General features: G+C 49.6%; 1 protein-coding gene and 2 long non-coding RNA genes across 6 annotated transcripts in view; 1 reads left to right on the top strand and 2 right to left on the bottom strand.

Annotated features, from left to right (window-relative positions):
* Positions 1-1,203: 1,203 nt before the first annotated feature.
* LOC139359937 (uncharacterized) lies at positions 1,204-6,836 on the bottom strand. The gene is made up of 3 exons (XR_011616672.1): positions 6,551-6,836; positions 4,633-4,821; positions 1,204-1,331 (listed from the first exon to the last, which is right to left on the bottom strand). It is a non-coding gene; the product is annotated as an uncharacterized lncRNA (long non-coding RNA).
* A 1,139-nt stretch (positions 6,837-7,975) lies between these two features.
* LOC105488816 (zinc finger CCHC-type containing 14) overlaps positions 7,976-27,533 on the top strand; it is an 86,327-nt gene continuing 66,769 nt past the window's right edge. The window contains exon 1 of one of the 3 annotated variants that reach the window (XM_011753254.3): positions 7,976-8,660. In XM_011753254.3, coding sequence (XP_011751556.2) covers positions 8,091-8,660 — 570 coding nt within the window. In that variant the 5' untranslated portion in view covers positions 7,976-8,090. Of the gene's footprint in view, positions 8,661-20,451; positions 20,831-27,533 lie in introns of those variants that run through there. The other 2 variants (XM_011753255.3, XM_071085070.1) reach the window with 2 other exon arrangements.
* LOC139359936 (uncharacterized) lies at positions 9,454-12,566 on the bottom strand. Of its 2 annotated transcripts, none has more exons than XR_011616671.1 (3): positions 12,428-12,566; positions 11,884-12,050; positions 9,454-9,589 (listed from the first exon to the last, which is right to left on the bottom strand). It is a non-coding gene; the product is annotated as an uncharacterized lncRNA (long non-coding RNA). The 2 variants fall into 2 exon arrangements; XR_011616670.1 differs by lacking the exon at positions 9,454-9,589 and adding an exon at positions 11,446-11,563.

The following is a 27,533-nucleotide window of genomic DNA, read 5'->3' as shown; positions in this document are numbered from 1 at the left end:
GTCACCCAGGCTGGGGTGCAGTGGCGTGATCTCAGCTCACTGCAACCTCCGCTTCCCAGGTTCAAGCGATTCTCCTGCCCCAAACTTCCAAGTAGCTGGAATTACAGTTGCCCGCCACCACACCAAACTAGTTTTTGTATTTTTGTTACGGACGGGGTTTCACAATGTTGGCCAGGTTGGTCTTGAACTCCTGGCTCAAGTGATCTGTCCACCTCGGCCTCCCAAAGTACTGGGATTACAGGCACGCACTGCCGCACTCGGCCAATAAAAACTCTTAAAAATGAAGAGAAACGGCCGGGCGCGGTGGCTCAAGCCTGTAATCCCAGCACTTTGGGAGGCCGAGACGGGCGGATCACGAGGTCAGGAGATCGAGACCATCCTGGCTAACACAATGAAACCCCGTCTCCACTAAAAATACAAAAAAATTAGCCGGGCGTGGTGGCGGCGCCTGTAGTCCCAGCTACTCGGGAGGCTGAGGCAGGAGAATGGCGGGAACCCGGGAGGCGGAGCTTGCAGTGAGCCGAGATCGCGCCACTGCACTCCAGCCTGGGCAACAGAGCGAGACTCCGCCTCAAAAAAAAAAAAAAAAAAAAAAAAAATGAAGAGAAACATAGAGCAAAAACCTGATAGAAAAAAGGGCAAAAACAGGCATCTTTTTGAACAAGATACAAAAAATGGCATCCCCACCTAGTTCTCTGACCCTTCCAGAGACTTTGAGATGTTGTTGTAATTTAATAAATCTGTTTCAGCTCAAGCTAGACATCATAGATTCTGTTGCTTCTAATTTATTTGGTGGGCACAGGCTATTTATAGAAATCAATCCACCTTGAATCATGAAGGCTTTCCAGCCTGCAGTACGTCCAAATGTTACCGACACCAGATCCTGAAACAGTTTTAAAAGAGGAATTCACAGATGTATTTTCAAGCAATTACAGTTTTATCCCAATGAGAGTACTGCCTTCTAGAGTGACGATTTTGAAGGAGAGAGAGTTTTGGGTTTGGGTGAGCCCTGGTATGTTTGTTCAAAAACAGAGCTTTTAGAGTCACACCTCATCACCCAAACAATATGTTATATGCCTTTGGAATGTTTTTTTTACCCACACTTGAGTCTGGGAGTGTCTCATGTCTTGAGACTTCATTTCAAACAAAACAGTGATGGTAACGTGAAGATGATTCAGATGGCATTGGGAAGCTCTCCAGTTCTTCCATCTTCTCGATACTTCTCTGAACCCCGGGGACACAGGATCTAGAGGCGGCAGATCGGGTTTCAACCTCTTGAAAAGTCCAGGGTAAGCAGGACTGCCTTTGGAAACTCTCAGCATAGAAACAACCTGAATGCCCAACAAGAGGGGATTTTTTGAATAAATCATGCTACATCCAAACAAAGATTTGTGCTGCCCTTAAGAGCCACGATTTAGAATAGAGTCATGGTTATGAAAAGACATTTGGGATGTATTGTTAAGTGAAAAAAATAGATTGCAAAATGTGGAGTGCCATCCTATTTTTGTGTCGTATACTATTTTTTTGTGAAAGTATGTGTGCATAAATATATTTGAATACAAAAGTGTCTAGAAGAGTATCTTTTAGAGTTGGTTATGACTGGGAAGTGAGATGATTTGTGGCTTTTTATGTTGTTTTTTAGTGAGGTATAAGCTGTTCATAAGGAACACGTATTGTGTCATAATCAGACAAAACAACACAGTCATTTACATGTTTTTTAAAATCCTCTATTTGCTTGAAAATACTCCAGAAAGAACATGTGTGTATGTCGGGGGTGGGGTGAGAGGAATGAATGAAATAAGAGTGGCAAAATGTCATCTTTGCTGAAGCTGGCCAAAGGGGACTATAAGAAATCACCATATGATTCTCTTGACTTTTGAGTATGTTTGCACATTTTCACAAGAAAAGGTGAAAACAAACAAAACCAAGGTCAGCAGTGAGTTCATCCTTGGCTTTCAGAGGATATCACAATTGCAGTGCAAGAAACACAGAAATATGAAAAACAAATATACAACAGAAATAAGGCTGCAAAACTTAACGCTAAGAACCCAGGAGCTATCAGCTGTGCTACCTCAGGCCAGTAACAGCCTTATGAAGCCTCAGGTCCCCCAGCTGTAAAACGGGAGGAAACCCTTGTTGCGTGGCAGGCATGTGGTTCAGACTGAAACTCTAATTACTACTGTGGTTGCTGTTGTTCAGTCCATAGGCCCTGGAAGTCTGGAAGCAAGAACTCCACACCCCAACAGTGGTTTCAAACTTTGGTGTGCACTGAGATGACCAGGGTTACTAGCAAAAATGCAGATTCCTGGCCGGGCACAGTGGCTCACACCTGTAATCCCAGCACTTTGGGAGGCCAAGGCCAGTGTATGGCTTGAGGTCAGGAGTTTGAGACCTGCCTGGGCAACATGATGAAACCCCATCTCTACTAAAAATATAGAAAATTAGCCAGGCGTGGTGGTGCGTGCCTGTAATACCAGCTACTCAGGAGACCCAGGCAGGAGAACAGCTTGAACCCAGGAGGTGGAGGTTTTAGTGAGCTGAGATCGTGCCACTGCATTCCAGCCTGGGTGAGGGTGAGACCCTGTCTCCAAAAAAAAAAAAGAAAAAAATGCAGATTCCAAGGTCCTACCCCAGGGACCCTGACTCCATACTTGGGGCCAGGCCTAGGGCCATCTACTTTAAATAAGACCCCAGGTCATACCCACTGGGGAAATACTGCATCTAACCCTACACCAAAGACACCCGGCTAAGCAGGTCTACCATGGACAAAAACTCCTCGCTGTGCAGAAACCGGGGCTGGATGTCATTCGGGGCTGATTGCCCATTTATGACTCTAGGTGGACTTTGTCTGCAGTCATGGCTGGAAAAGCTGGCAAGCAACAGACACCTTTGCAAAAATAGCAAATAAACAATATGTCACATTTGTGGCTTCCTCCTGGGAGGGGCAGAGTCTATGGGCAATTGACTTAGGGCAGAATCCAATTCCAGCATGAACTAATTGTGTGGCCCGGGCGATGCCCTTGACCATTCAGTATCTGTATGATGGGAATTTTGATAGCAGTATCAGAAACAGCCCCACGAGGTTTTGGCAATTACACGAGGCTGTCAGGAACCGAGGCCTGGAGCCAGCACCCCATCAGGAAGTTCAGGGATCCACTGGATTTATGGCCTCCACGCTCAGGGTGCTGGGTCCCAAACCTTCTCAATCACAGGAATGCAGGACTCAGGCCAAGGGAAGGAAGTGCCCGTCGCAGCTGGAGACCGCACACACCCTGGCAGCACCCCAGGGAGAGACAATTCCCTGCCGCGCCAGGCTTCTCCGTGCACCTCCAGCCCCGATCACTTAAGGAGCCTCTGTCCCAGTCTGAGTCTTAACTTTTGAGTCCTCTGTTTGTGTCGTCCTGCCCCTGGCCTGGCCTCCAGATCCCTCCTCTCATGGGGTCCTAGGTCTGAAGGAAAAGCAAGATGGTGGCAGTCTGGGGGAAGAGCATGTGCTTGGGATCCTCGTGGCCCATTTCTGGGCTTAGCCTGGTCACCTGCTGCAGTCATTATCACTAATTCAGACCTAAGCAGTAACCCCAGGTGTGTCACGTCCTCCTTGTAAATTGTTTGTTTGGGGAATTTGTGGTGAACTCCAAGTCTCTCCTCTCTCTCTCTCAAAATTAATACTATTGGAGTCATTTGTGCTTGATTGCAGCCCTGTGGAAGGGACAGCCCCCACTTCTCCCCGTGCCTCTTTGTGGTTATTTGTAGGGCAGTCACAGGAAACCAATACAATGGCATTTCCCCTAAACATGAGTGTGGCTCTCAGCGCAATCCAGTTCGCAACTAATATTCTATCCCTGCCCTATATAAGACCAGGCCTCAGGAAGGGCTTGGGGACCTCAGAGGCAAATGACACCCAGCCCTTCAACCCTGCACAACCACAGACCTCATACACCCAGTGGTAACCAATTTGGCTGAATAGCACCCTAGACTGTGGGCTCCCCCCGGTGCTGGGCCCCCTCACAAAGAGGCAGGGCCCATCCTCCTGACCTAGCCTGAGCCCGCGTCCTCTCCCAACCTCCTCCCAGCGATCTCAGCCGCTCCAGCAAGGCATGGGGCTGGTGTCCTTCAGCTGCCCCCCTCTCCAGAGGAGGAGAGGCGGCAGATGTCGAGGCAGAGGTGGAGAAAAGCTCCTGGCACGCTTGCAGCCGGGGTCACCTTGTGCACGGGCAGAGTCCGGGAAGAGGGAGACAGTAGGTGCCCAGTGTGGAAAACCAGAATCTCGGGGCCAGGACCTAGAGAATGCTGGAGGGCCTGGGAGGTCAGCGTCCTGCCCTCTCCCCATGAGGGAGGCCCCCTCCCTCAGGCAGCCTGCCTGCTTCAGAGTGGGGAGTCCAGGTTGTCAGTTCTGTATGGTTGATAGGCCTGGTCTCATTTGCCTCTGAGGCCCCCAAGGCCTTCCTGAGGTCTGGTCCTGTAGGGCAGGGATTTCATATTTGCTGTGAACTGGATTGAGTTGAGCCACACTGATATTTGGGGGGAAATTACATTGTTTCAGTTTCCCTGGCTGCCCTACAAATAACCACAGCTCGTGTGAGTGCAGGAGGGGTGGGGAGTGGGGGTGGGGTGAAAACAATAGCAACTTACCCTCTCATAGTTCTGGAGGCCAGGAGTCCAAAGTCAAGGTGTGGGCAGGGCCCTGTTCCCCCTGGAGGCTCTAGGGGAGGGTCCTTCCTGTCTCCTGCAGCTTCTGGCAGGCCCAGGCACTCCTCAACTCCAATCTCTGCCATCCTGGCACATAGTCTCCTTTCCCCCGAAGTCTCCATGTGTTCTTCTCTGTAGCTTACAAGGACAGTCTCATTGCATGTAGGGCCCACCCTAATTCAGTATGATTTTATCTTGACTCTTACCTTAATTATATCTGCAAAGACCCTTTTTCCAAATAACGTCACATTCTGAGATTTGGGGTGGAGATGTACTTTGAGGGGACATGATTCAACCTACTAAGCCATTAAATCACAAAGGGCACACAAGAAGGACCAAAAAGGCAGTGGGAAGTGGGGAGGACCTTGATCCAAGGACTTCCACAGCTCAGGCCTCCCTTGTTCCAGCCAGCAAGGGCTTTCCATGAGCACCTTTGACTTCCACTGCTAGCCAGGATGATGGGTTCCTGGCTCCCTTCTACAGATGAGGAAACTGAGGCTCAGAGGCCTTTGAATGCACAGCCAGGTTCACACAGTCAGCCAGAGCTGGGACTGGAGCTCACTTGATACCGAAGCCTGGGGGTTTCACTGTCAGCTCAAGCTGGATTGCATAAGCCCCACCTCCACCCCCAGCACTGATAAGGTTCCAAGATCTTTCTCCCAGGACCTTGCTTTACCAATAAGAAATGAAGGTATTGAACTATCTTTTCTTTTTTTTTTTTTTCTGAGACAGAGTCTTACTCTGTCACCCAGGTTGGAGTGCAGTGGTGGGATCACCACTCACCGCAACCTCCTCCTCCTGGGCTCAGGCAATTCTTCCACTGCAGTCTCCCAAGTAACTGGGACTACAGGCACATGCCACCACACCCGGCTAATTTTTGTATTTTTTATAGAGATGGGGTTTCGCTATGTTGCCCAGGCTGGTCTCAAACTCCTGGGCTCAAGGGATCTACCCTCTTCGGCATCCCAAAGTACTGGGATTACAGATGTGAGCCTCTGAGCCCAGTCAAACTGTCTTGATGTTCATGTTCTTTCACTACCTCAGATTATGGATTTTGGAATGTGGCCAGTTCCCTGGAATCACATTAAGAAGTGAGATCCAGGAGAACAATGATTAATTTAATTATTAATAGAAATCAGCCTAGACCTGGGAAATAAGTTGAGGAGACCCAACTGTCCCCAGCCTTGCCCTTGTGCCCATGTGGGAAGCCATCCTGACTCCATTTAGATTTTTGCTTCTTCCTACACTGACCAAGAACACTGGGGTGGCTCCAGGGAAACGTGTCCAAGGTGTGGAAGAGGCTGGGGGAGTGGAGAGCAAATTTTTTTGTTCCCAACCGTGCCTCTCTGCAATGTCTGCTCATCTTTGAAGACTGACTGGAGAATGTAGGGTTTGTTTGTTTTGGAGAGACTGGGGGGTGGGGGGGGTCTCATTATGTTGCCCAGGTTGGCCTTGAACTCTTGGCCTCAAGCGATCCTCCTGCCTCGGTCTACCCAGTAGCTGGAACCATAGGTGTGCCAGATTCGGCTGAAGTGTTTTGTTAAGAAGTTTTCAGCACCTTGGACCATATCCTGAAAAAGTTCATTCATTGATTCAACCAATCTCTATTGTGCACTGCCCAGAACCAGAGTGTGAGCTCCACGGGGTAGGGAGGGTGCCAGCTTTGCTCTCAGCTGCCCCCGGGCGTTTGGGACCTGGAACCCATGAATGAACAGACCCCGTTCTAGATCCACAGACACTCAAAGCAGTGCTCTCGGGGAAGGGCAGGGGAGGAATGAGCGTCCAGCCCCCGCGGCTCTCCTTTGACTGTCTGAGAGTGGTGGGATTTAAAGGTGGTTGGGTGCACCGGCCCTTCCCCCACCTGCAATCCGGTGCCAATGCAAGTGCCAGGGGAGGGTGGCGTTTCTGTTTACTTCCAGCCAGGTCAGCTCCCTTGCCCCCGCCCCTGTGTTTGCATTTTCTCGGTTTGGCGAGCTGGGGAAGTAGCCGCGGAAAGAAGGCGGATTTAAAGGCTCCATTCGGACGAGGCTTTTGGAGAAAGCTTGCACCTCCCACCACACCCCCAGGGCAAGTCAGCCGCCTCAAAAGTGCCGGTGCCGGCCCTCTGTGAGCTCATCACCTTCGCACAAGCCCTCGGGGGCGGTTATTATTACCCTCATTTTCCCGGGGAGGCGCCTGGGGCTCAGAGAGGCCAAGTGACTCGTCCAAGGTCACACAGCTTAGCAGTGGTCGACCCGGGATTGGAACCCGGGGGTCCGGACTCCGCGGCGGCCATTTCTCGAAGATACCCACTACCTCCCTCTTACACCGCTCAGGAATAAAGCAGGAAGGCCGAACGCCCCGTTTTCGCCCAAAAACAATGCTCCACGCAAATTTGCGGGAACAAAAGCAACCAGAAATCCAGCCCGGGTTTTCCGCCTCTCCGATCTCCGCGGACCAATCGCGTCCTGACGGCCGCCGAGGGACGGGAGGCGGTGGCTCCAACATGATCGACAACCCCCGGGGAGGCGTGGCCGCGGCACGGGCGAATGGGATTGGGGTCCAGGCACAATCACGGGCCGAGAACGGGCCGCCTGAGCCAATCAGCGGGGGGAGGCGGGCCCGGCCGGCCCGGGCTGTCGCGAGAGGCGGCCACCCCGCCCACTTCTGCTGGTCCCGGCCGCCCGTCAGCCGCGAGCGCGACGATCCCTCCGCTCCTCTGACGGCGCCTCCGCTGCCACCGCCGCCGCCGCGCTCGGGCCCGGATCCGTCCGCCGCGCGGGAGCAGCAAGGCCGGCAAGTCCCGGCCGGATCCCTCCGCGCCGCCCGCCGCGCGTCCCTCCCCCGCCAGCGCCCGTTCCGCGGCCGCGGCCCCCAGCGCTCCCCAGGCGGCGACGCCGCGCCCGCGGCCCGGGGTAACGGCCGGCCTGGGCGGAGGCGCGGGCGGCGGCGACGGCATGGCCGGGGCGGCTCCGTCGGGGGGCGGCCCGCAGTGACAGACCCTGCGGCGCGGGGGGAGATGGGGGCGGCCGCCTCCCGGGCGACGACGACGACGACGACGAGGAGCAGCCGCCGCCGCCGCCGCGCACCGGCCGCCGCTGGGCACGGGCGCGGGGAAGGCGCCTCCCCGTGAGCGGGGGGCCCGAGGCCGCTCGCCGCCCCCGGCCGCCCCGGCCGCCCCGGGCCCCCCCGGCGCCTCGCGCGCGCCCGCCCGCCGGCCCCTGACGGGAGCCTTGCCCGGCCCCGGTCCCCGCCCCCGCCCCGGCGCCCGCCAGGCCCGCGGCGCCCGCGCGCCCTCGCCCGGACCCGGCCCCGGCCCGCGCGCCCCCGGCCCCGGCGCGCCCCGGCCGCGGCCCCCGGCGCCCCCCGGCCGCCCCCGCGCGGCCCCCGGCCCCGGGTCGCGGCGCGGCGCGGGCGGCAGCATGGTGGAGAAGCGCTGCCCGTTGCAGAGGGACGGCGTGTACCGCTGGTTCTCGGAGCTGCCGTCGCCGCAGCGCGTGGAGTTCCTGTGCGGCCTGCTGGACCTGTGCATCCCGCTCGAGCTGCGCTTCCTCGGCTCGTGCCTGGAGGACCTGGCCCGCAAGGACTACCACTCGCTGCGCGACTCGGAGATCAAGGCCAACAACCCGGCCGACCTAGGCAGCCTCACCAACCTGACGGACGAGGTGGTGCGCAGCAAGCTGCTGGTGTCGCTGGCGCTGCTGGGCTCGGAGCAGCGCGAGGCGGCGGGCGTGCTCTACCGCACGCTCACGCACATCGACTCCATCATCCACAACTACGGGCTGCAGCTCAACGAGGGCCGCACGGGCGATGAGTTCTTGCTGCTGTTCACCATGGCCTCCAACCACCCGGCCTTCAGCTTCCACCAGAAGCAGGTGCTGCGCCAGGAGCTTACGCAGATCCAGAGCAGCCTGAACGGCGGCGGGGGCCACGGCGGCAAGGGCGCGCCCGGGCCGGGCGGCGCGCTGCCCACCTGCCCGGCCTGTCACAAGGTGCGTGCCCGCCCCGAGCTCTGCCCTGTACCCAACTCTGCGCCCCTAACTCCGCACGCCAAGCCTCCAGCCTGCACCGCGAGTCCCCCACCCAGGCCTCCAAGCCTGCACCGCAACCCCCCCCAACCCACGCCTCCAACCTGCACCGAGAGCCCCCACCCAGGCCTCCAGCCTGCACCGCGAGCCCCCAACCTGTGTTCCAAGCCCCATCCCAAGCTTCTACCCCGCACCCCAAATGTGTGCCCCACCTCTCCAAGCCTCCACCGTACATCTCAAGTCCCCATCCCGTGTCCCAAGCCCACATCCTAAGCCCCCACTCCGCACCCTAAGTCTGCACTTCAAGCCCCAAGACCGCACCGCGGCCCTGAACCCACACCCTCAGTCCCCTCTGCGTGCCCCAAAGCCTCCAGACCTATGCCTCGCGCCCCTTGGGCAGGAGCGGCTACAGGGGCCCTGGGTCCGAGGATCCGCGGGAGCGGTGCGGGAGACGTCCGCAGTCAGAACTCACAGTCCCGGGTGCCCTCCTTTCACTTAGCTGGCTGCAAACGCGATAGGGCCTTTGTCCCCTTAATGGGGCCCTTGGGTGACAGATAACTGATTGCGGCGCCTTGGTTTCCCCAAATCTGGTATTTATTACCAGAAAGGGAAGGAGCCGTGGCCATGCCAGAAGCCGCCGGTGAGGTGAACATTGCAAGGCGCTGAGCCGCTCCCTCCACACAGGTGTTCGGGGGCCCCGCTTGGGGCCTGTGTCGCTGGGGGTCTGGGCGCGGGACGTGGCTGTCCGTGTGAGCTCATTTATGGACACGTGCATGCTGTATGATGTACGCGTGTGTCGCATGTGGGCATGTATGTGTGCACACGTGTGTGTATTTATGAATGTGCACATGCCTGTGAACGTTGTGTGTGATCGTTTTTAAGAGCCAGGCTACCTGTAACGGACAGAAAAAGACTCTTAGAGCTTTAAATGCCCGTGAAACCTGTTGGCCACCCTTAGAAACAAAACCTAGGCCGACTTTGAGTGGGAGGACACCGGTGCCTTAAGGAACGTTAGGTTAAGTTAAAGATCTCCGGTCTCCAAATTGAACCGGAAGGGCATCCTGGCCATCCACTTAGCGATGTGAACTTTTGTCTAAGTGTTTCAGAACTGAAAACGCAAAGTGTTTGGGGCTCAAGCTATTTTTAACAGCCCCCTGCAATCCAGTGCCAAAATTTTGCTGCTGGAAGAGATTACTTTGACCTGGTGTGATGTGTATTTAGATTACAAACTGATTTTTTTTTTGGGGAGGGAATAGGTTGCAGTCAGGACCAGTCCTGCTGAGTGCCTCTTTGCAGTGTCTTTAAGCTCTTTGAAGTTAAAACTTTGATAAGACTTTCCTTTTATGAGTGGCTGAGAACACCGTCTGGTTTGCTAGGTTTGTGTGTGTGTGTGTGTGTTTAAAGCTTTCAATCCTAGATTGTGGCTTTTTCTTTTTAATGTCTTCCTCTAAGAAGTAGTTGTGATACATACGTTGGTTTTTTTAATTGATTTTTTTGTGTGTGACATTTATCTCCAAGACTATAGTTTTTAAGTTCAGCTCTCACCCTAGATTCCAGGCTGTGTGCTGCGCAGAGGGTCCTAGGAAATGTAGTTGTTTCTAGTAATCTGTGTAAGCCTTGACATGCCGGCAAATTGTCGCCTATTCATGGAATCCCACTCATTTATGGTCAGTTTTCATGTGCTGTTACTCCTTTGTGTAGAGTCCACCCACTAATAATTTCTATGGCTGTTGCTACAGTAACGTCAGCTCTTTAAGGGGATTCTTACTGTGTGAGCACGGGTGCATCACTTTATGCAGACAGTGGTGATTATTACTTTGGTTGGGCAGTGAGCTAAATCTAGAACAAAAATATCTTTTATAGGAGAGACTTTCTGTCAAGCAGAAATCCCTTTGATGAGATGAAGGGGCTAATCTATTCCTCTCAGCTCACCCCTGCACACCCCCCTCCCACCAACCCCAAGGCCACGGGCACTGAATTTACCAGCCGTGCAACCTTGGCCAGGATCCTTCTTCCTCTCAGGGTGTCCCTGTTGCAGTGGAAGGGATGTAACCTACCTCACAGGCTTGTTTTGAGGATTACATAGGTAACGTGAGCTTCCAGCAGAGGTGCAGTAAATGCTGCTTTCTCCGTATTTATGGCCTCTCTGGCTTTTAACATTCATTTTTACAGAGGTATGCTAACTTAAAGTAAGGCGTATTTTATAGATGCAATTATTTACATCTTGGCCCTGAACGTTTGTGTGTTCTAAATTGGTTTTTGAATAGTTACTTGGAGCTGGCAATTTTTTAGTTTCATCTTTGGAAAACTGGAAAATTCTGTGACCCTTAACGAGAGGATTATTATAAGGAGTAACCTTGGGTTGTCATTTCCGTATTTCAAAACACCCATGGTTTCTAGTTTTCCCTACATCCCCAGTGTCACTGCTAAGCTAATTTCAGCCCCATTCATTTAACTTTCGTTTCTGTTGCTGCCTCAAAGCTAATACTGATGCTGATGAACCCTTTGTTGCTTGGAGCAGTCACCTTAGATGAAATCTAGCATTTAAATATTTTGCGTTCTTAGTTTCTAAATCTAACATTTGGGGTAATCCTGAAAATGCAGCCCCGTTAAAGCTGTCTGCATTCTTTTGTAAGCTGTTGTATTTTGTGTTGAACTCTTCCAACTTAGAGACTTTGTATTTTTCTTTTAGAGATACAAATGTTAATTGCTTTTAAAATTCTTTATCCAATTTGAATTTTTATTTCTTGGCCTGGCGAGGTGACTTACGCCTGTAGTCCCAGAAGTTTGGGAGGCCAAGGTGGGCAGATCGCTTGAGCGCAGGAGTTCAACAACACCAGCCTGGGCAACGCAGCGAAACCCTGTCTCTACAACAAATACAAAAATTAGCCAGGAGTTGTGGCGCACACTTGTAGTCCCTGCTACTTGGGAGGCCGAGGTGGGAGGATTGCCTGATCCCAGGAGGTCGAGGCTGTAGGTGAGGTATGATCGTGCCACTGCACTCCAACCTGGGTGACAGAGTGAGAACCTGTCTCAAAAAAATTTTTTTTAAGTTTATTTTAACTGTATTATCAGAAAGTCATTATTTGCAATTCCTTGTCCAAACCCTATATTTTTATTTAAAAATTCTTACTGTTCTGAGGACTTATAGAGGTGTAAAAGTGTGGGGAGTGTAAAGTAGACATACCTGTATTTTACTTTCAGAAAGAGAAATACTCCCAGTAGCCACACTGATGGTAGGCTGAATTAGTTGTACTCTGCCTGGTGGCCGGTAATGCTGCTGCTTGCTGCTCCTGCAGTCGCCTGTTCCAGGGTGCCAGCTGTGGGGGATAGTTGGCTTAAACTTTCTAATGTCTGTTTTACGTGAATAAAAGACCATAGTTTTGGAAATAGTTAAAATAAATCCTTTGTAGTTTTTTCTTTGTGTCAGTGATAATTAATATGCTGTGGTATATGCACATGCTTATTCTTGTTTTGAAAATAACAGCCTTATTGAAAGAGAATTCATATACTATATACACTTAATCCTCTTAAAGTGTAGAAGTCAGTGGTTTTTAGTATAGTCATATAGCTATGCAAGCACGACCACTGCCTCTGAACGTTTCCGTCACCCCAAAAAGAAACCCAGTGTCTATTAGTCACTCCCCATTCCCTGTGCCCCCCAACCCTTGACCACCCCTTTTTGTCTCTGTGGGTGTCTTTTGGATGTTGGATGTAAGGGGAACACACACCGTGTGGCTCTTTGTTACTGGCTGCCTTCACTGGGTGTTGTGATCTCAGGACCCCTCCGTGCTGTGGGTGTGTCAGCACTTCCTCCTCTTTCACGGCCGAGTGGCGTTCCCCTGTGTGAAGAGGCCAAGCTGTGCTCGCGCGTTCCTCAGCAAGTGGAACTTGGGGTTGCTTCACGTGCTTGCTTGTAGACCTTTTTCTTCATGGTTAATAGGCTCTTTGTCTTCACCCCCATGCACCGTGCCTAACACTTAGCGCATCCTCTGTGGACCACTGGCGCACGTGTCTGTGCAGGGCTGTCCTGAGGGCTCCTGTTCGACCTGGTGGATTGCTAGATGCCTGTTCGACCTGGTGGATTGCTAGATGCCGTGTGTAGAGCTGTGTTGTAGGTGTGGCCTCAGCTAGCCTGGGGAGCTGCAGTTGGAGGTGGCAGGGAACACGGTGCTGTTGGTACAGAGCCTCCAGACTGGTGTATTTGGTCAGCGACAGGTATGGGGGAGCAGGGCCTGGTGGGCAGGGGTGGGGCCCCGCCTGAGCTCCAGCTGTGAGAGCCCTGCCCTTTGTGTTTCAGCATCCTCAGGGTGTGGATAATGAACTGCTTCATGGGGCTGATTTTTTGAGGGGGTATTAAAATGATGTTTTTAAAGTTTTTGGTGCAGGGGTGTGGTGGGATGGTGGTCTTCCTTTAGGATTATGTGCTGTGGAACAGTACTGGAACTCTCTGTGGCTTGCATTGTGAGTGCCTGAGAATAAGTACTGTAGAAACTTCAGATGGACACAAATACTGTGAATAAACCTGCTGAAAATCTCTGTCCAAAGATCAGCAACAGCTTTTGCTTTGTTGCTTTTCATAAGCTGTTGAAAATCATTGCAGTTCAGAGGTGAAATGTGGGATAGTTCATCCTTAGGTTATCAAAGTGTAAGTGGCTTCTTTTGGTTTCTCCTTTAGCCCTAAACTCTGGGCCTGTTGCAGCCAAGAGTCATCTAGCATTCCGTAAGAACGGACTCTCTGGAGCAGCTGTTGTCACTGATGGTTAAAGGAATAGCTGTGACCTAAAAGCACTGTTTTGTCTCCATCTTTAACACTTGTTCTCCTGGGCAGCTGGAAACTGCCTGGTCTGTGAACTTGTCTGTGAACTAAGTCTTCTGGCTGTCTTTGTATACATTGCTTGTTTTATTACATCACAGGAGATAATATCCTAACACATAGTGGATTTTTTTTATCTTTACGGCCAGCTGTTACAGGTCTAAAACACTGTCCTGTTTCATAGTAAAGTACAGTACATGATACCGGAATCGAGACATACAGTCATGTGCTGCTTAAGGACACAGACACGTTCTGAGAAAGGCGTCCTGAGCTGATCTTGTCGTGTGAGCACCACAGAGTGCACTTACACAAACCTAGGTGGCGGAACCCGCTGCACCCCAGGCCACGGTGTAGAGCCCATTGCTCCTTGGCTCTAAACCTGTGCAGCGTGTTGCTGTACTGAATACTGTAGGCAGTTGTGACCCAGTGGTATTTGTGTATCTAAACAGAATAGGTACAGTAAAAATGCAGTGTTAGAATCTTAGAGGACCCCGGTCCGTGTGGTCAGTGATGGAAGCATCATTATGCAGTGCGTGACCATGCCGGGATGCAGTCCTGATTGCTTTCTTGGTGGTTGTGTTTTTGTTGATGCCATGATGGAGCTGCAGTAGCACTGCCATCTACTGTGTAATGGCTTGGATTATGTGGTACTGTAATTACTGTCCTTTGCCCTCACATTAAATGAAGGCCATTTAGTTCACCTTTGCCTCATTTAGTTGAACACAGATTTGAGTTTTGCTGTTTTGTACTGTGTTCCGAGCATAGTTGTAGGAACTGGAAATTCTGTGTCATATTTGGGTATGATGAGTAATATGATGGTATTGTTTGTTCAAGTGAGAAGATAATTGGAGATAAGCATCTGTGTTAGTCTTGTTGCTGCAGGTGAAGCGTACCGTTTTCTTAGGCTTTAGTTTACCCATTTTCTCTTTAGTCCTGTAAAAACTTCATTTACCTTTTGGATTAACATACTTTTCCAACAAATCTACATGAGTCTTAAAACTCCAGAGTCCGGCTGGTAGAATAGAATAGTAAGAGGTACTTGCGCTGGGGCATTTTTGTTTGTTGAATTGATGACAAAGAAATTTTTGTTATGCTAGGAAAAATTTCTGCTTTAGTGTTGTCCCCCGCCCCCCACCTTAGAGGCATTAGATTTTAGAAAAAGATCCTTCTTTTTTTTTTTTTTTTGAAAAACTGCCAGTTGGAACAGTAGTTATCTTATTAGTTTAAGAACTGTTGCTGCAAGTTACCTTATTAGGGTACATTATTGAAGGGCTTTTGGTTTTGGACTTTAGTCTGACATATGCAGTTTAGAAATTAGTTTTAGCAAGGTAATTTTTTTTTTTTCCAGTCTCTGTAGGTGTTTTTATTGTAGAGAGACCTGATACATTGTAGAAACATTTCCTATCAAAGGTAAAAAGAGATCATCCAGAACTAACAAAATAGGTTAATTCTTAGCAGTTTCTGTTTTGTTCTGGGTTAAAAGACCCGAAGCTACTTAAAGTGAGAAGACAGAAGCAAGACAGAGTATCTTTCAAATAATTGCTCTTCTAGCAGCTGCGTGTCATGTCTGATCAGGGCATGATTAAGCAGGACAGGACTTCACGTGCTGGCCACAAAGCCCTGGCCCCAGCCGCTCACCCTCAAAGAGGGGCACTGTGGACCCCGCCTGCCATTCACTACCCAGCTTGCCAGTGGGGCAGGTGCTTTGCAGGCTCACAGAAAAATCACTCGCCCTTGAAATGTGTTATCTGGGCCTGGATGCCTCCTTAGTTTCTCTGTGTTTCCTTTCTGTGTAAGGCTGATCCCTCACTGATGGTTTGGTCACACCCCTCTGTTTCCTCAGGGTCACTGGTGGGTCAGCGTTTGAACGTTGTGATTTCTGTCTCCCTCCTACAATCCAAACTTTGACCTCTAGTATTTTCCCACCCGACCCATAAACAGAACCATAATGGTTCTCTGATTTGTTTTCAACAAAACCCCACCTTTAACATCACTCACCTCTACCAGCCAACAAAACTCCACCTCTAACACCACTCATCTCTACCAGCCCCTGTTCTCTTCGTGGCTTCACCACTGAGGCCTCACCACCGAGGCCTCCCTGAGCAGCTAGCAGAAAAGGCCTTCCATCCCGCTGGCTGGCGCTGGTCTACGCGAATAGGTTGATGTGTGTCTTTCCAGACATGTTTCTGCACATGTATGTTCACACGTTCTTTCAAGACCCCATACACATGCTTAGATACACATAGGATCTTACATACACGCTGTTCATCATGCTGTAACAGCCACGCTTCATGAAGTCAATTCTGCTGTCTCTAGTTCCTCACCTTCAGTTATTCCTCAGCCTCCTGTGACCTGCCTTTTGCCTTGAACCTCTTTAAAAAAAACAATTTTTATGGAGGAGTATTCAGCAATCTCTTCAGTGAAGAAAAATTTTAAATAGGTAATGTAACCAGAGGTAAGAAGTGGAAAAGTGCCAGAGGCAGCTGCATGGAAAGTCCCTTCTCCCACAGATGGCGGGGAAGGGCACCCAGGATGTTTTAAGGGTCAGGCAAGGTTCTCCTTTCCCTGGGTGTTGATAACTTTTATTTCATGTGTAAAAAACATGTTTCTTATCCTCTTCCCAGCCATCCAGTTCCCCTCTTTGCAGATAGCACACTTCCTCGTAGAACATTCCAGAGAAACCATATGTATTTACAAGTAGATACCTGATGTCCCACTGCACACACAGGTGCCTCCTGGTCTTCTCTTGGCAGTCTTTCCAGGTGAGGCTTCTCTGTCAGTCCATAAAGAGCTTGTTCATGGCACGAATGTGTTATTTAATCAGGCCCTATTGATAACATTTTGTTCCGTCATATTACCAACCAGTTCAGTGTCATTTACATGTTACGTACATATCACCCACATGTTACAGACGACAGATGGCACCTTTCGCAGTCAGGTAACTCTGCCTGCGGAGTAGAAATCCACAGGTGGAGTTCGGTCAAATGGTCTGTGCTTTTGCATTTATTTTACCTGTTGCCAGGATCTGCTTTTAGAATTCCCACAGCCATGTACAAGGCCTGTTTCCCTAACCTTTAACGAGCCCAGTGAGTTAGCCACTTGCTGGTCGCGGCCATTCTGTTAGGTGGAGACCTACCCTGGTGTGGTATAGTTTTATCTTAGGAGTGAGGTTGAATATTGTTTCAAGTAAACTATTTCATTGGTTTTTGGTGAGCTGTTTATCTCCTTTGCTCACCTCTGTTGGGTTGTTGGTCTTTTCTTTTTTTAATTTTTACTTTATTTGAGATGGAGTCGCACTCTGTCACCCAGGCTGGAGTGCACTGGTGTGATCTCGGTTCACTGCAACCTTTGCCTCCTGGGTTTAAGCAATTCTCCTGCCTCAGCCACCCAAGTAGCTGGTATTATAGCCTTGTGCCACTGAGCCTGGCTAATTTGTGTGTGTGTGTGTGTGTGTGTGTGTGTATTTTTAGTAGAGATGGGGTTTCACCATGTTGACCAGACTGGTCTCAAGCTCCTGACCTCAAGGGATCCACCCACCTCGGCCTCCCAAAGTACTGGGATTACAGGTGTGAGCCACCACGCCTGGCTGGGTTGTTAGTTTTTAGAAACTCCGTAAGTTTCAAGGAAATCGTCTTTAGTAGGAATTGCATGTATTTGTTTTTTGGGTTTTTAATCTTGTCTTTTGATTTTGCCATGCAGTTGTTTTCTCTTCTTTTTTTTTTTAAGTGGTATATTTATCAGTCCTTTTTGGCATGGCTTCTGGCTTTTGTGTCATAATGCATAATGTATAATGCGTTTCTCATCATACATATTATACATATGCATGTATTGTGCGTGCATAATACACATGACACCCCGTACATTCTAAAGACAGTCCCCTGCAGTGTCGCCTATGGAACCTGTGTCATTCTCTTTTTATACCAAACGGATCCATCTGGAATTGATTTGGTATAAGGTACAAAGTTAGTTTTGTATTTTCCAGATGACAGCCCATTTGTCCCAGTGCCATCTGGTAAATGGTCTCTGCTCTCCGCGATCTGAGCTGTCTCTGTGGTATACTCCCACATCGATCTGGGTTCACTTCTGGACCCTGCGTTCTACTTCGTGGATGTCTCCGTCCACATGACCTCACGTTGGCCAGGTTCATTGGATACTCTCGGTTATGTTTCTTACCTCTCGTTCGTTTTTGTGGTTTTCCTACACAGAGGAATCCCCGGGAAAGGTTTTTTTGGGTTTTGTTTGAAATAAATATGGCTGCGAGGCACCTCCCCCGGTTGGTGGCTTCTGCAGCCTGGGTGTGCCGGCTGGCTGGGATCTGCGCTGCCTCCGCCAGTTCTGGCACTGCTGGTTTTCCTCTTCTCTGAGTATCTGTTTTCAGTTTTTCCTCTGCTTTTCTGCACTTTTGATGATGTTATTCCTCAGACTTCTCTCCTTTTTCTTTCTTTTTGCTTTATAATTCATAACCTTTTCAGCTGTGGTTTTGCCAGTCTCACTGATGAATCCAAAAAACCTAAAGGCTCAACCAGACCTTCAGCTTCCAGTGAAAGTTCCCAGTAGCTCAGTGTGTGCAAAGGCGGGTTTCTCTCTTCCTGCCTGCCATGGTTCCAGTGTTTCCCCCAAAGTTTGCATCTCGGAAACTTAATCCCCAGTGCAGCAGTGTTGGGACATGGGTAGGTCACGAGGGCTCTGCCACTGCCATTACGGTGAGGTAATATCCTTGTCACCTGAGAGTGCTTTTGTAAAGGCCGGTGTGGGGCTCCTCTTGCTGGCTTGTTCCCTGGCTCTGTCACCCTTCCCTCTTCTGCCTTCCACCATGGGATGTCCCAGCAGGAAGGCCCTCAGCAGATGCAGGCTCTTGCTGTTGGACTTTCAGCCTCCAGAACTGTAAGAAATACCCTTCTTTTCTTTTTCTTTTTTTTTTTTTTTTTTTGAGACGGAGTCTCGCTCTGTCGCCCAGGCTGGAGTGCAGTGGCCGGATCTCAGCTCACTGCAAGCTCCGCCTCCCGGGTTCCCGCCATTCTCCTGCCTCAGCCTCCCGAGTAGCTGGGACTACAGGCGCCCGCCACCTTGCCCGGCTAGTTTTTTGTAGTTTTTAGTAGAGGCGGGGTTTCACCGTGTTAGCCAGGATGGTCTCGATCTCCTGACCTCGTGATCCGCCCGTCTCGGCCTCCCAAAGTGCTGGGATGACAGGCTTGAGCCACCGCGCCCGGCCCTTTTCTTTATAAATTACCTACTCTGTGGCATTCTGTTACAGGAACACAAAACAGACCAAGACACCAACCCTGACCTGCTCTGTCCTTCCCTTCTAATTCCCTCCAGCCAGAGGCCCAGTCCTGCCATAGAGATGCCCTTTTTTATCCCCTCCAGCTGGTTTATGAACAAGTCCTAAATATCTTTAGATTTGTCTCCAGTGACACCGTTACAGCCCCGATTCAGTGTTCCCTCAGAATCTCCTTTCTTTACCCCCTACTTTCCTTTCTTCCTCTCCTTCCTTTCTCCTCCCACTTCCCCTTTCTCCCCTGTTTCTCTCCCTACCACACTTGCCGTGGTGGTCACATATATGGCACACTTCTCTGGATGCAGGCTTAGATTTGAGGCAGTATGCCAGGGAAGCAGGACGAAGATTAGAATAGTCTTCAGGGAACCAGCATGGCCCCAGCCTGGCCTAACTCCACTTTGCTTCTGATCAGAAATCTGTATTAGAATGCAAGTCAGCTGATGTCAATGTTTAACGTCTACAAGAAACAACTTCATAGCTGCTCCATTTTATCTTCTAATTGAATAGTTCAGAAGCATTGGTACCTTAACTCTTTTTAGAAATAACACTGATGTGCCCAACTCTGACCTTGACTTAGGTCTAGCCTCATTAACATTCTAGTCTCCTGGCCTGGGTCTGCCTTCTGGTAACCCTTTTTGGTCTCCCTGGCCTGGGTCTGCCTCCATAACCCCCTCTGGTCTCACTGGCCCCCTCTTAGCCTCTAACATCAGTTCCCTTGTGTCACTGGAATGGTCCTGGTCAAAAGCATGCAGGAGCCTCATTTCTGGCTTACAGGTCTTAGCATGATGTGCCATGGCCTTTGTGATCTGTCCCCTGCCTGTCCGTACACACCTCTGTCTGTGGGCGCAGTTCCTCCTCACTGTGCTTTCTCTCTCCTGCGCCCTGGGAGAGGCTGTTCTCTCAGACTGGACACCGGATACCCCCATCCCCATTATTGGTTCATCGATACCAGTCATTTTGTTGTTGCATCCTTATCCTAGACCTTATGTGCTGTGTTCTATTTCTGCCCCCAAGAGTTTGACTTTGACAGAGACTGCCTTTTTAAATCACTAGAGCCTAGCAGTTCCTACCACCTACTAGGGGCTCACCTATGGAGCATTCGTTAAACCCAGGGGCAGGAGGTGTTGGGTGAATGAAAAGCCGCCATAGTACAAGTGCTTTTTTCCCTTCGGGTTTTTCTTTTCAGTGGCCACAGTAGTAACTCCTGTTACCAACTCATACTTTTTATCTTTTTGATTTTTGCCTTTATCCAATGACTACTTCATATATATTATGTAGCTGTAGATTCTAGTGAAGTTTAACTTGAATTTTAACATCTGTATTCTACTTTCTTATTTATTTATTTTTGAGACAGTGCCTCACTGTCGCCCAGGCTGGAGTGCGGTGGCGTGATCTTGGCTTACTGCAAGCTCCGCCTCCCGGGTTCACGCCATTCTGCCTCAGCCTCCCGAGTAGCTGGGACTACAGGCGCCCGCCATCACGCCCGGCTAATTTTTTGTATTTTTAGTAGAGACGAGGTTTCACCGTGTTAGCCAGGATGATCTTGATTTCCTGACCTTGTGATCCGCCCACCTCTGCCTCCCAAAGTGCTGGGATTACAGGTGTGAGCCACCGCGCCTGGCCCTACTTTCTTATTTTTAATTTTATATTTTTCAAAAGCTGGCATGTAAGGCCAGGTGCACTGGCTCACACCTGTAACCCCATCACTTTGGGAGGCCAAGGCAGGTGGATCACTTGAGGCCAGGAGTTCAAGACCAGCCTGGCAACATGGCGAAACCCCGTCTCTATTTAAAAAGAAAAAAAAAAAGAAAGAAAAGAAGAAACTGGCATACAAAAGCTTTCATTGGGAGAAACTCTGTGACACAAGAGTTGGGCTTTAGGTTACCGGGGTTGCACACATACAAGGTTGTGAATGCGTCAGCTGAGAGCTCGGAAGAAGCCACATGGCATCATGATGCTTTGGTGGCCTCCTCTCCTGTGGAGCCTGTGAAGGCCTGTGTGTGGATGAGTTCATTTCCATGGAGTAACATTTTTAGTTCTGTAAGTAAGTTTGTTTGGATTATATTTCTTTAATGCTTTTAAAACTTTAAATCATGGTAAGCCTTGATGTTTTAGTTTGCTACATAATGTCTGTTTTAGTTTGTTGCATAATGTCAATAAATTGAAAACCTGTTACTCATTCTAATTAAAGTTTCATTTGTATTTCTTTTATACTTTCAACAGTGACATCAGATTAACTCTTAAGAAGGGAGCATTATGGAATCATTTGTCTATTTGGGACATTTGCATAAAAGCATCAGTAGAATTACCAGAAAGAAATTATATCCTTAGGTTTCTGGTTTGTTTTGTTTTGTTTGTTTTGTTTTTTGAGATGGAGTCTCGCACTGTTGCCCAGACTGGAGTGCGGCAGTGCGATCTCAGCTCACTGCAACCTCTGTCTCCCGGGTTCAAGCGACTCTTCTGCTTCAGCCTCCTGAACAGCTGGGATTACAGGCACACGCCACCACACCCAGCTACTTTTTGTATTTTTAGTAGAGACAGGGTTTCACCATGTTGGTTAGGGTGGTCTCGAACTCCTGACCTCAGGTGATCTGCCCACCTCGGCCTCCCAAATTGCTGGGATTACAGGTGGTGAGGCACCGTGCCTGGCCTATCCTTAGGTTTCTTACTGACTCTAATTAAAACATGTATATATAGGAACTAATTCTTAGAAGTATTATAGTCTAGAATTGAAAAAAGATTAAACTGTTTGAAATAGGAAGAGATTTAATGTACGGGGAAGAGGAACAACCCTCACCCCTACTCTATTTTGGACATTTTAATAAAATTTAAAAGCTTGAGAATAATGCTGACAACCAAATTATAGTAAAATTGGCCTGGTGCGATAGCTCATGTCTGTAATCCCAGCACTTTGGGAGGCTGAGACAGGCAGATCACAAGGTCAGGAGTTTGAGACCAGCCTGACCAATATGGTGAAACCCCATCTCTACTAAAAATACAAAATTTAGCCGGGGGTGGTGGCGTGTGCCTGTAATCCCAGCTACTCGGGAGGCTGAGGCGGGAGAATCGTTTGAACCTGGGAGGCAGAGGTTGCAGTGAGCCAGGATCAAGCTACTGCACTTCAACCTGGGCAACAGTGAGACTCTGTCTCAAAAAAAAAAAAAAATTAGTAAAATTAATGAGATACTTTGAAAGCATGGAGTACTGGGGTCGCGTGAGAAGCACTGTGTGGTGTGTAAACTCTACCCGGACACAAATAGATACTCAGAGAACTTGCACGCCACCTCTGGGAGATTCTCCTGACTCCAGGTTCCTGGTAGAGTATCTTTCATATGTGAGAACTCATGCCGTTTTCCAGTCAGTTCCCACCTTCTCCACACCCCGACTCCCGGGCCTTGTTTCTGTTCTTTTCCTCGATTCTGTTTCTTTTCCACCACCGGTCAGTTTCGCCTATTCTAAAACTTCATTTAAGCAGAATCATGGAATTCCATTTTATCTGTTGGCTTCTTTCGTTGCCTGATTTTAGTGGCTGGTCTAGGGATGACAGTGTAGATTCTGAACTTTCCACAGTCTGCTTAGAGTTAATACTGTGCCACATGTCATGCAGTGTGTCATTTCTCAGAGCACTTACATGTGTGGGTTGTTTAAATAGGTGTAAGGCTTTTAAACTAGCATAGCATTAATACTGTATTGAGGAGGGTAATTTATCAATGTTACTTTTCCTTTTACAATTGCTAATAAAGATAGGAGGTGAGGAGCAGCAGGCTACAGGGAAGAGCGATGCGTGGGGGCGTGTCAGTGTTTCTAGATGCGTGCAGTGATGGGCAGCAGACTCGGGGAGCCTTGCAGTGGAGGTGTGTCAGTGTTCCCCAGGTGTGTGCGGTGAGGGGCAGCAGGCTGCAAGGGGATGCCGTGGGGGGGGGTTGTGTCGGTGTTACCCAGGTGTGTGCGGTGAGGGGCAGCAGGCTCAGGGGGATGTGGTGGGGGCTTGTCATTGTTCCCAGGTGTGTGCGGTGAGGGGCAGCAGGCTCGGGGGGATGCAGTGGGGGCGTGTCAGTGTTGCCCAGGTGCGTGCAGTGAGGGGCAGCAGGCTCAGGGGGATGTGGTGGGGGCTTGTCATTGTTCCCAGATGTGTGCAGTGAGGGGCAGCGGGCTTGGGGGGATGCCGTGGGGGCGTCAATGTTCCCAGGTGCAGGAGGCTGCTCTGAGGGCGTAGCATGTATTTCATTTAATCCTCATAACGGCTCCATGGGTTAGGTTATATTTTTGTCCCCATTTTAGCAGTGAGAAAACAGACACAGAGAGGTTAAGTATAAATAATTTGACAAAGGTGACGTTAGTTAGTGGCTATTTTTATTATGTGAAGTTAAAATTGTTTGTGTGTTGACTTCATCATTCAAAGTGAGAGGAAAAACCTGAGGAATATGAAATGAGACGAGGAAGAGAGCCCCAGACTCTGTGGCTGGTAAGAAGTAGGGAGTGTGATCTCGTCCCCGGCTTCCGCCTGCTCTGCCGATGCCCGGGGCTGCCCCATGTGTGCAGCTGGCCCTGGGTGGGATCCATGATCTTGGTGACAAAGCTCCTCTCCCTGCCGTGGCCCCAGCGGCTCGTTTTTATTCATTCAGCACCAAGTATGTAAATGATAGTCCTCAGTACCGCAGTCCAATATTTTGTTGGGGTTCCTTTTTTTCTTTCCATTTAAAGGTAAAACCTACATTTAGTGAAATGCACTTATTTATTTAAGTGTGTCATCTGAGTGTTTTCACCACTTCATGTTTTTTTGTTTTGTGTCATTGTTTTTTGAGATGGAGTCTTGCTCTGTCACCCAGGCTGGAGTGCAATGGAGCAATCTTGGCTCCCTGCAACCTCTGCCTCCTGGGTTCAAGCAATTCTCCTGCCTCAGCCTCCTGAGTAGCTGGGATTACAGGCACGCACCACCATGCCTGGCTGATTTTTTTATATTTTTATTAGAGACAAGGTTTCACCTTGGTCAGGCTGGTCTCAAACTCCTGACCTTGTGATCTGCCTGCCTCGGCCTCCCAAAGTGCTGGGATTACAGGCATGAGCCACCGTGCCTGGCCCACCACTTCAGTTTTGACAGACATAAGCCTTGATGGGGGTTTGTGCAGTATCACCGTCAGCCCAGAGAATTCCCTCCCGCTGTTTTCCAGTCAGTTGCCACCTTCTCCACCCCCCACCCTCAGACCTTCACTCTTTCCCTTGGCCGGGCGCGGTGGCTCATGCCTGTAATCTCAGCACTTTGGGAGGCCGAGGCGGGCAGATCACAAGGTCAGGAGATCGAGAGCTTCCTGGCTAACATGGTGAAACCCTGTCTCTACTAAAAATACAAAAAAAATTAGCCGGGCCTGGTGGCGGGTGCCTGTAGTCCCAGCTACTCAGGAGGCTGAGGCAGGAGAATGGCATGGATCCGGGAGGCGGAGCTTGCAGTGAGTCGAGATCGCACCACTGCACTCCAGCCTGGGTGACAGAGTGAGACTCTGTCTCAAAAAAACAAAACAAAACAAAAAAACTCTTTCCCTCTGTTCTGTTTCTTATGAACCATTGATTAGTTTTGCCATTTCTAAAACTTCATTTAAGCAGATTCATGGAATTCCATTTTATCTGTTGGCTTCCTTTGTTGCATGATTTTAGTGACTGGTCAAGAGATACCAGTGTAGATACTGAACTTTCCAGTCTGCTTAGAGTTAATACTGTGCCACGCCTTGTGCAGTGTAAGAAACTGGCCACTGTCTTGCAACCAGGTGCCTTCCTGGTCCTTGCTGTGGCAAGTGTACATATTACATCTATGCTATAGACATCACAACATATACAGAATTGTTGTTTGCTTCAGTGTGAATGTACCTTTTAAAAAAATTACGAGGAAAATATTGTCTTTTATATATGCTCACATATTTACCTTTTTTCCCCAATCCCTAAGTGGAACCAGGCCTGTTTACCGTTTTGGTGCTTTTCATTCCTTACTGATCCAGTTTGTTAGCATATCCTTTCAGTCTGTCAAACTTGCTTTAGTATTTTCGGGAGTGTAGGTGTGCTGGCAAGAAAGGCTCTTCGTTTTCTTTTATCAGAACATGTTTCACTTTCACCCATACTATTGAAGGATGTTTGCACTGGATGTGAGGTCCTTTGTTGGCAGCTTGCTTCTTCTGGGACTTTGAGAGAAGTTGAGACCCTGTCTCTCCTCCAGGACTCCGCTGTTGGCTGCTCCCCTGTGCTCACGAGTTGTTTTTCTCCAGCTGGCTCTAAGATGGTCTGTGTCTTTGGTATTTGAGCAGCCTGACTGTGATGTGTCCAAGTGTTTTATTGAATTTATCTTATTTGGTGTCCTGAACTTACTGGATCTGTAAATTCACGCCTTCTGCCAACTGTGGGAAATTTTCAGCCATAATTTCTCCAAAATGTGTTTCTGCCTCAATCTCTCTCTCCTTATGGGACTCCAGCTCTAGGTATATTAAAACTGTGTGATACTGTCCCTGAAGCTTTGTTCGATTGTTTTTGTTTCAGATCTTTTTTTCTCTCTCTGTTCTTTGGGTTGGATACTTTTTATTGATCCATCTTCAGATTCACTGAGTCTTATGTTATCTCCAGTCTGCTGTTAAAGCTCATCCACGGGATTTTTCTTCGTTTAGAAATAGCATTTTTTAGTTCTGGAATTTCCTTTTTTTTAAGACAGAGTCTTGCTCTGTCACCCAGGCTGGAGTACAGTGGCACGCTCTCGGCTCACTGCAACCTCCAACTCCTGGGTTCAAGCGATTCTCCTGTCTCAGCCTCCCGAGTAGCTGGGATTACAGGCGCCCATCACCACACTCAGGTAATTTTTGTATTTTTTGTAGAGATAGGGTTTTGCCATGTTGGCTAGGCTAGTCTCGAACTCCTGACCTCAGGTGATCTGCCTGCTTTGGTCTCCCAAAGTGCTGGGGTTACAGGCGTGAGCCACTGCACCTGGCACTGGAATTTCCGCTTTTTAAAAAAAGTTCTGTTTCTCTCTTGAGACCCGTTTGGCTTGTCCAGCCCAAGTCCCTTTTCCTTTCTCTTCCTGAGCCCCGTTGTAAGGGCTGCTGAGTCCCTGTCTGTGCTGCCGACGTGGGAGTGTCCTGTGCCTGGTCTCCAGAGCTAACCCTTTCCTTTTTGTATAGGTTATGTTTTTGTTTGTTTCCATGTCTACTAATTGTGATTGCTTCTTGGATTTTGTGAGTGATCCGTTGTAGAAACTCTGGACTTCGTTCTGTCCTCCTGAAGATCGATGATGCTTTGTTTTAGCAGGCAGTCAGTTTGGCTGGACTCAAACTCCAGATACTCTTCCTGTGTTATCAGCAGCTAAAATCTCTGCTCAGTTGCTGTAGTGTGACCTTGCTGTCCTGCACCTGCCCTGTGCCTGCCTGTTTCAGGGCTCACACAGAGTTGATGTGCAGAGCATGGTGTCCCCTCCCAGGGTGCTCTCGCTTCCAGGTTTACCCCGTTGCTTTCCAGCTGCAATTGTCTACCAGAATTCCCCTCTCTGGTTTTTTAAGTGAGACTATGGGATTCTCTATGAGCTTTAGCTGCCCTCCTTCTCTGATGAGGACCAGGTTCTGCCCTAGGACAGGAAACCCATGCAGTGCTCAGCTCGCTCTGGGCACAGGCCCCCTCCAGTTTCTGCTTGTTCTAGGTCCTGTTCAGTTTGTTGTTGTTTTTTTTTTTTTTTTTTTTTTTTTTTTTTGAGACGGAGTCTCGCTCTGTCGCCCAGGCTGGAGTGCAGTGGCCGGATCTCAGCTCACTGCAAGCTCCGCCTCCCGGGTTCACGCCATTCTCCGGCCTCAGCCTCCCGAGTAGCTGGGACTACAGGCGCCCGCCACCTCGCCTGGCTAGTTTTTTGTATTTTTTTTTTTTTTTTTTTTTTTTTTAGTAGAGACGGGGTTTCACCGTGTTAGCCAGGATGGTCTCGATCTCCTGACCTCGTGATCCGCCTGTCTCGGCCTCCCAAAGTGCTGGGATTACAGGCTTGAGCCACCACGCCCGGCCCAGTTTGTTGTTTTTTATGCTTTGTCCAGAGTTTATAGTTATCTGCAAGAGGATTGGTCCAATGTCTCAGCCATTACTGAAAGTAGAACCGCCTGCTTTATATACTCCAAGGGTTGCAGAAATAAATATGAACCATGTGTTCTAGGAAGGATTCATTATCCCTGAGGAAGGGCGGCTGTAAAGGGGGGTTTTGTACTAGCTGGAACATGTGCTGTTAAAAGGATGAGGTTCGGCCGGGCGCGGTGGCTCAAGCCTGTAATCCCAGCACTTTGGGAGGCCGAGACGGGCGGATCACGAGGTCAGGAGATCGAGACCATCCTGGCTGACACAGTGAAACCCTGTCTCTACTAAAAAATACAAAAAAACTAGCCGGGCGAGGTGGTGGGCGCCTGTAGTCCCAGCTACTCGGGAGGCTGAGGCAGGAGAATGGCGTGAACCCGGGAGGCGGAGCTTGCAGTGAGCCAAGATCACGCCACTGCACTCCAGCCTGGGCGGCAGAGTGAGACTCTGTCTCAAAAAAAAAAAAAAAAAAAAAGGATGAGGTTCTGTACAGAGAGAAGGCTGGGATGGCCCAGTGCCTTGAAGTTCACGGGTCCATCTGGAGGATGTCAGTGGAATGGTTGTCTACATGCTCTGGCCCCTGGTGGTGGTCAGCCACGGGAAGGAGAGTCAGGCGTGTGGTGAACTCGCCGGAGAAGCAGGCTTGGGCCAGGCTTCACCTGTA

The sequence above is a fragment of the Macaca nemestrina genome, chromosome 18 (genome assembly GCF_043159975.1).
Source record: "Macaca nemestrina isolate mMacNem1 chromosome 18, mMacNem.hap1, whole genome shotgun sequence".
Taxonomy (NCBI): domain Eukaryota; kingdom Metazoa; phylum Chordata; class Mammalia; order Primates; family Cercopithecidae; genus Macaca; species Macaca nemestrina.
The sequence above is the reverse complement of the archived record's forward strand: the minus strand, read 5'-3'. Positions and strand labels throughout refer to the sequence as shown.